This window comes from Calliphora vicina, chromosome 5 (genome assembly GCF_958450345.1).
Source record: "Calliphora vicina chromosome 5, idCalVici1.1, whole genome shotgun sequence".
NCBI classification, from domain to species: Eukaryota; Metazoa; Arthropoda; class Insecta; order Diptera; family Calliphoridae; genus Calliphora; species Calliphora vicina.
In genome coordinates, this window is record NC_088784.1 from 83,562,596 (window position 1) to 83,571,828 (window position 9,233).

General features: G+C 29.2%; 1 protein-coding gene across 2 annotated transcripts in view; it reads left to right on the top strand.

The window, feature by feature from the left end:
- dve (SATB1_N and homeodomain domain-containing protein dve) overlaps window positions 1-8,607 on the top strand; it is a 249,674-nt gene extending 241,067 nt beyond the window's left edge. Inside the window, exons 5-6 of one of the 2 annotated variants that reach the window (XM_065512326.1) lie at window positions 3,737-5,544; window positions 8,063-8,607. In XM_065512326.1, the coding sequence (XP_065368398.1) occupies window positions 3,737-5,544; window positions 8,063-8,222 (1,968 nt within the window). In that variant the 3' untranslated portion in view covers window positions 8,223-8,607. The remainder of the gene's footprint in view (window positions 1-3,736; window positions 5,545-8,062) is intronic. The other variant, XM_065512327.1, reaches the window with a different exon arrangement.
- Window positions 8,608-9,233: the final 626 nt, after the last annotated feature.

Genomic DNA, 9,233 nt, shown 5'->3' on the forward strand with positions numbered 1-9,233 from the left:
TTTATAAAAATACCATTTGATTGATTACTTTAAATGGTTTAAAATATTCTACTTAGTTTGTTAAAAATTACTTATTTATTGATAACTTTCAAATATATTTATATAGAAAAAGACAACAAAACAAATATTAATGCCTTGTAACGTATTTATGGAACCTCTTTTCCTAATCATATGACGCCATAAAAATGATAATTCTTTAATGAGCGGACATTATAAATCATTATAAATAATAAACAGACAATAAAAACAAATGCACTTCTTAGTTTTTTTTTTGCAAAGAACTGATTTAAAATAAAAAACAATATTGAAAATTTTGTTCAAATATTAAAAAAAAATAATAATCATGTGATAAACACTTAAAAAATGTTGGTTAGTAATTACACCAAAAATATCTATAAAAAAATAAGACTTAAGAGCTAATACACTCATTAAGGTGAGTAAAAACTAATTATAAATCACGATGACACCTTCAAAATAAATGTGAATTAGTGTACAGTGTACTCGTAAGTATTATGTAGTACGTAAAATAAGTACAGGGTTGTGGTTTTTATTCATTGTCAATGGAGGTTTAAGTGATTTTTCAAAATCGCCAAAGCCCTCTTGTAGAAGTGTTTGTGTAACTAATCATGCATATGTTTGAATGTAGATGTTTAGTGGAGTGATGATAACAGTGACCAACAAAATAGTGTTATCTATTGCTCATCAAGTGATTACAAATAGTTTTTTGTTTTTTTTTTTTTAATAATATTTTGTATGCAGCAAATACCCCTTGTTAATCTTTGTATCTATTTGGACAAATATTTTTTAGTACTTTTCCCTTGTTATCAAATGATCTTGATGAAAAACTGCATTTTGAAATAATACTTCTATAATACATACATTGTTTTTTACTTTTTGTATTTTTGATTTATAAATATTTTGCAATCAATTTTATTTGATTTCATTTACATTTATATAAACACTCATAGTATATTGTATATTTTTATGGCTTAGTGAATCCCAGGCACTTGAGAGTTTTATTATGGTAAAGCGTTTTGTCATGTACAATTTAACTGTGATTTTTATGGCGTCAACTTAGTAATCACACAAAAAGGGGGTTTGCATAGATTTTTGTTTAACAATAATAATATAGACGTAGACACTCGTAAGTAGTTATACATATTGGGCCAAATGGATTTGGAAGTTTAGCAAATTGCTACGTGCAGATGTTGCTGTATACGGTATCTTTGTTTCAGTCTACCACTTTATCTCTCTATTATAAGTTGAGGGATTAAATTGCTAAGGGATTTGCAGAAAGTATTTGATTTTTTTCCAATATTCAGTTATATATATATATGAATTTTATAAATATTTAAGCTCTGACAACAGGTATTAAGTTAACAAAATTATTTGAAAAAAAAAATAAAATAAATGATAATATAGGGAACATCATTGGTATTAGTTAATCAAGTTTCAATGAAATGATATTTTGCACGTATTGTGTGATTGATAATAAAATAAATGGAAATAACTTCAAGGATTTCATAAAAATTTAATGAACTCACTTTAACATAATTCCATGCTAGTCAGAAACAATAAACGGCAGAGTAGAAGCTTAAATACCCTGTAAAAATTGATGGTAAAATTTCAGAATTCTATGGAGAGATTTTTTTTTAAATTTTTAAGTAAAATTATAAATTTGTTAGACGTTTCTCCACATAATTAATGATAATTAAAAAAGGGTTCGTCTGAAACGAAGGAATTATTTGAATCGAATGAAGAACACTAACTACTCAATTTTATGTATATCAAACAAAAAATTAAAATTTTGGGAAAATGAGCCAATTCACTTAATTGTGAATAAATTCTCATTTTATTCCTATTATATGTAGCTTTGCGACAAAGTAATAAATCTGAAAAATATTTGCCGTTTTCGATTTTTCATGATTTTTTGAAAACAAAAAAATTTACGATTTTCTCGTAAAAAATAAATTTTTTGTTTAAATTTCTTATTATAACTCCGAAACTACTGAGCCCATTGAAACGCAATATATATATGAAAATTTGTACATAGCACGGGGAAAATGTTTCCAAAACTCAAGCAATCGAAAGAAGAACACTAACTACTCAATTTTATGTATATCAACAAAAAATTTAAATTTTGTGAAAATGATCCAATTCACTTAATTGTGAATAAATTCCAAAATAAGAAATAGATTTTTATGCTCGATATCTCATTTTGTTCCTATTACATGTGGCTTTGCGACAATGTAATAAATCTGAAAAATATTTGCCGGTTTCGATTTATCAAGATTTTTTAAAACAAGCAAATTTGCGATTTTCTCGTAAAAAATATATTTTTTTGCTTAAATTTGTTATTATAACTCCGAAACTACTGAGCCCACTGAAACTCAATCTATGTATGAAAATTTGTATATAGTATGGGGAAAATGTTTTCAAAACTCCAGCAATCGGAAGACGAACATTAACATAACATTGTTATTGTATGTATATCAAAGAAAAAACTAAAATTTTGTGAAAATGAGCGAATTCACTTAATTATGAATAAATTCGAAAAGAATCAATCAATATTTATTACCGATATTTTATTTTGTTGCTATATGAATGTGGCTTTGCGACAAAGTAATATATTTGAACAATTTTTATCGTTTTCGAATTTTTATTATTTTTTTAAAACAAAAAATTAGCTTTTTCACCTAAAAAAAATAAATTTTTTTCTTCAATTTGTTATTATAACTCCGAAACTACTGAGCCCACTGAAACTGAATACATGTATGAAAATTTGTGCTTAGTATGGGGAAAATGTTTTCAAAATTCAATTAATCGGAAGAAGAACACTAACTACTCAATTTTATGTATATCAAACAAAAAATTAAAATTTTGTGAAAATGAGCCAATTCACTTAATTGTGAATAAATTCCAAAAGACTCAATCAATATTTATAACTGATATTTTATTTTGTTTCTATATGCATGTGGTTTTGCGATAATGCAATAAATTTGAATAATTTCAGACGTTTTTGATTTTTCATGATTTTAAAAAAAAAATAATTTGCAATTTTCATCTAAAAAAAATATATTTTTTTAATTCAATTTGTTATTATAACTCCGAAACTGCTAAGGCGATTGAAACGCAATATATATATGCAAATTTGTACATAGCATGGGAAAAATATTTTCAAAATTCAGTTAATCGAGAGAAGAATATAAACTACACAATTTAATTATATCTAACAAAATACTAACATTTTGTGAAAATGAGCGAATTCACTTAATTGTAAATAAATTCGAAAGGAATCAATCGATATTTATTACCGATATTTTATTTTGTTTCTATATACATGTGGCTTTGCAACAAAGTAATAAACTTGAACCATTTTTGTCGTTTTCGATTTTTCATGTTTTTTTAAAACAAAAAAATTTGCTATTTTCACCTAAAATAAATTTTTTGCTTCAATTTGTTACTATAACACCGAAGCTACTAAGCCAATTAAATAATGGCGGACTAACCCCTTTTGTGTTATCATTAATTATGTGGAGCAACGTCTAATAAAATTTCTGATTTTACTTAAAAATTTAGAAAAAAATCTATCCATAGAATTAAAAAATTTTACCATTTTTGTACTTATATAGTACATGATGATCAAATTTATACATGGATTCGGTTTGACCGACAATTCTTTATTTCTAATTTTTATATTTTATATATATTAACAAAAATTATTCTTCTTTTCCAGGTAACCCTCTCACAAATCTGTCGCAGCTCCTATCAAAATCCATTCGCCTTCCCCGGCGGTGATATACCCGAAGATTTACGTCGCAAATTCGATCAATGGTGGTCGAATCAATTAACACCACAAAGCAACATGGGTCCCAAACTCTTGCCCTTCATGAATGCTCCTCCCACGGGCGTCAGCAACGAGATGGAACACAATATGGGTACAGCAGCTTTGGCGGCGGCTGCAGCAGCAGCTGCTGCGGCACAAGCAGGTCTACATGCCGCCACCACAGTTGGCTCAAATGTGGCGAGCAGTATTAGTGCCAGTCGCGAATCATTATTATTAAATGACTCTAGTAGTCATCATGCCGGTGCAGTTATACCAGGAACCGCAGGTGGTCATCATGCCAGTATGATGGTGCATCCGGCCATGCATGCTAGCATGCATCATCATGCCAATTTGGCGGCTCACACACAGTTCTCCAATCAAAAGACACGCATGCGTACAAGTTTTGATCCGGAAATGGAATTGCCACGTTTACAGAAATGGTTTCAGGAAAATCCCCATCCCTCTAGACAGCAAATACAAGCCTATGTGGTGCAACTAAATGCTTTAGAATCACGTCGTGGCAGAAAACCCTTAGATGTTAACAATGTTGTGTATTGGTTTAAAAATGCTAGGGCAGCCCAAAAACGAGCAGAGATGCGAGGTGGATTTGGTGCCATGCATGTGGCCATGAATGGTTATATGGGTCAGCATAATCAATTGGGCCAGACTTCTGGCGGCAGCAGTACTGGCAGCATGAGCAGTCAACAGCAAATGATGGGTTCTAGCATGGGTAATCTATCGCTATCGAATGATTTCATGAAGAGCCCCTTAAGCTTAAAATCAGAAGATATTGATAATATGTCTCAGCATTCAGATGATATGGATGAGGACAACTCACGACCCAATTCGCCACAATTACCTTTATCTCTAACCATACACGAAAGACATCAAACTCCACCCGATTTGGATACTAAAGAGTTGAATACAGAAATGCTTAACAAAAGCTCTCTAATAGATGACAATAGTTCGGATGAAAAATCTGGTTTATTAAATGAATCCCAAAATGAACGTGCCTTATCGCGTAGTTTTGAGGATAGAGACAAATTTACCAACGATAAAAACAAAAGCAATGATGAGGTGGACAACACCGAAAATGCCGCCAATGAAGAGGCTCCACGGTCGCAGCAGGAAAATGAGACCAATAACAATTCTTCCAATTCACTGAATAACAATCAATCGGGCCATGATCTAACGCACTCACAGTCACGTCCCTCTTCGCCCAAAAATGCCTCTTCCAAAGAAGACGATGAAGATCTCGATATGGATGACGATGATGATGAGAACGACACCAGTCATCTAGAGGATTTCCGTTCACCCTCACCGGACATGAGTAATGCCATGGTGGCAGCTCAACGTAAAGACTTACCTTTTCCCATGGTGCCAAACAGTATGTTCCAACAGTCGTTTATGTATATGAGTCATTATATGCCAGGTTTTGGTCAGGCTGCTGCCGCTGCTGCTCATCCACATGCAGCGGCTGCTGCTCATCATGCTGCCGCAGCTGCTGCGGCCGCTGGCATGCAACCGAATGCCTTGATGGGCGGCGGGGGCTTGAATTTATCCAGTATTTCGAATGAGGAGAGACGCAAAAGAAATCGCACATTCATAGATCCAGTCACTGAGGTGCCAAAGTTGGAGCAATGGTTTGCCATGAATACACATCCTTCGCATAGTTTGATTTTGAAGTATACCGAAGATTTGAATACGATGCCCTATAGGTGAGTTTGTTGAAAGATATTTTTTTTTCTCTAAAATATGAACTTAAAATTAGGGCCTTAAATTTTATTATCGAGATAAAATAATATTGAGAGATTTGAAAACAGAAACGAGAGCTTTAAGCGTAGTTTGAATTTAAAGTATTTTGTACTAAACGTACTTAAAAATAAAGCAGATTAGTACTAAAACAAATTTCCAGTATTAAAAAAACTTAATACTAAAATGGCCTAATACTAAAAGTACTTAGTACTAAAAGTACTTAGTACTAAAAGTACCTAGTACTAAAAGTACCTAGTACTAAAAGTACTTAGTACTAAAAGTACCTAGTACTAAAAGTACCTAGTACTAAAAGTACTTAGTACTAAAAGTACCTAGTACTAAAAGTACCTAGTACTAAAAGTACTTAGTACTAAAGTACTTAGTACTAAAGTACCTAGTACTAAAAGTACCTAGTACTAAAAGTACCTAGTACTAAAAGTACCTAGTACTAAAAGTACTTAGTACTAAAAGTACCTAGTACTAAAATGGCCTAATACTAAATGTACTTAGTACTAAAAGTACCTAGTACTAAAAGTACCTAGTACTAAAAGTACCTAGTACTAAAAGTACCTAGTACTAAAAGTACCTAGTACTAAAAGTACATAGTACTAAAAGTACCTAGTACTAAAAGTACCTAGTACTAAAAGTACATAGTACTAAAAGTACTTAGTACTAAAGTACCTAGTACTAAAAGTACCTAGTACTAAAAGTACCTAGTACTAAAAGTACCTAGTACTAAAAGTACCTAGTACTAAAAGTACCTAGTACTAAAAGTACCTAGTACTAAAAGTACCTAGTACTAAAAGTACTTAGTACTAAAAGTACCTAGTACTAAAAGTACCTAGTACTAAAAGTACTTAGTACTAAAAGTACTTAGTACTAAAAGTACTTAGTACTAAAAGTACCTAGTACTAAAAGTACCTAGTACTAAAAGTACCTAGTACTAAAAGTACCTAGTACTAAAAGTACTTAGTACTAAAAGTACCTAGTACTAAAAGTACTTAGTACTAAAGTACCTAGTACTAAAAGTACCTAGTACTAAAAGTACCTAGTACTAAAAGTACCTAGTACTAAAAGTACCTAGTACTAAAAGTACCTAGTACTAAAAGTACCTAGTACTAAAAGTACCTAGTACTAAAAGTACTTAGTACTTAAAGTACTTAGTACTAAAAGTACTTAGTACTAAAAGTACCTAGTACTAAAAGTACCTAGTACTAAAAGTACCTAGTACTAAAAGTACCTAGTACTAAAAGTACCTAGTACTAAAAGTACTTAGTACTAAAAGTACCTAGTACTAAAAGTACCTAGTACTAAAAGTACTTAGTACTAAAAGTACTTAGTACTAAAAGTACCTAGTACTAAAAGTACCTAGTACTAAAAGTACTTAGTACTAAAAGTACCTAGTACTAAAAGTACCTAGTACTAAAAGTACTTAGTACTAAAAGTACCTAGTACTAAAAGTACCTAGTACTAAAAGTACTTAGTACTAAAGTACCTAGTACTAAAAGTACTTAGTACTTAAAGTACTTAGTACTAAAAGTACTTAGTACTAAAAGTACCTAGTACTAAAAGTACCTAGTACTAAAAGTACTTAGTACTAAAAAAAAAGTACTTAGTACTAAAAAAAAAGTACTTAGTACTAAAAGTACCTAGTACTAAAGTTACTTTGTACTAAAAGTACTAAAGGTACTTGGTACTAAAAGTACTTAGTACTAAAAGTACTTAGTATAAAAGTACTTAGTACTAAAAGTACTTAGTACTAAAAGTACTTAGTACTAAAAGTACTTAGTACTAAAAGTACTTAGTACTAAAAGTACTTAGTACTAAAAGTACTTAGTACTAAAAGTACTTAGTACTAAAAGTACTTAGTACTAAAAGTACTTAGTACTAAAAGTACTTAGTACTAAAAGTACTTGTCATTAAAAATAGTATTCAGTACTAAAAAATAGTACATAGTACTACAAATTGTACCCAGTACTAAAATTAGTATTCAGTACTAAAATTAATACTCAGTACTAAAATAAGTACTCAGTACTAAAATTAGTACTCAGTACTAAAATTAGTACTCAGTACTAATATTAGCACTCAGTATTAGTATTCAGTACTAAAATTAGTACTCAGTACTAATATTAGTACTCAGTATTTAAAATAGTTTTTAGCACTAAAAATAGTATTTAGTACTAAAAATAGTACTCAGTGTTAAAATTAATACTCAGTACTAAAATTAGTAATCGGTACTAAAATTAGTACTTGGTACTAAAATTAGTACTCGGAACTAAAATTAGTACTCGGTACTAAAATTAGTACACAGCACTAAAATTTGTACTTACTACTAAAATTAGTACGCAGTACTAAAATTAGTACTCAGTACTAAAATTAAAAAAAGTAGTATTCTGTACTAAAAATAGTAGTTAGTAATTAGTACTAATTTAGCTAAAACTTTACTAATAATTTACATTTTTTTCCTTTTTCTCATTACAGACAAAAGTTTCCCCGCTTGGAAAGCAAAAACGTACAATTCTGGTTTAAGAATCGTCGGGCCAAATGTAAACGCCTTAAAATGTCGCTGTACGATACCAATCAATGTTCCCAACTAACCGGACTCAATTCTTTTGTACATAAATATGATGAGCGTGATTAAGTTTTCACAAAAACACATTTACAAGGCAATATTGTTGATACAATTTAAATAGTTTTTATTTTTTTTTTGCAAAATTAAAAAAAAAAGAAAAACACACTAACAAAATCATATCAGAAAATTTTATTTTTATTATTGTATTATGAAATATATATCCATACATACATATGTATTTATAATAAATTTTTATTCTTTTGTCTTTTTAAATTTAAAACAACAAAACAACAAAAAATCCAGCCAATTTTATAGTATTTAGTATTAAATTAATTGTAATACTGTAATTACAACTTGTTAAATACCATATAAAACAAGTTTTAATTTTTAATCGTAATATACAACAAAAACACACACACATATGACAAATAATTAAAAAAAAATGTTTATAAAATCTAAAAAAAAAATATTTAAACAAAAATTTAAAACTAATTCTATGGACAAAACCCCAGTTAAAAATGCTTAAAAGCATTAAATTTAATTTAAAATCTAAAAAAAAACTAAATAAAACTTTAAAATGTAGTAAATAAATAATTTTTAAAAAAATCTTATAGCAAATAATTAAGCAACCAAAGATGGCATTTGAATTTTATTTTGTATTCAAGATTTAAATGAAAGAAAATCAATCACATAATTATTAATATACTTAGTTTCTTTTTATAATTTTAGTCATAATTAAATCATGCCTTATTTGTTTTTAAGTTTAATTAAGTTCTGTTAAAAACTAACTAATTGCAAAAACTTTTTGATAAAGAAATTCCCAAGTTCCCTTGAAAAATTCTTTGCAAAAACTTATTATTGTTTTACTTTTTCTCTTTTGGTATATAATGCCTATTTTATGAAATAATAATTAAGTTTGTCTTTATGTTTTAAATAAAATTTTTATCACAATACCCTCAATCCTTTTTAATGATTACAACAAAAACAAAAAAACTGTATTAATTTCCCACTTATACATAAATGCAATCACACATACATACACATGTATTTGTACAATTAACTCTGTATTGAAAAAAATAA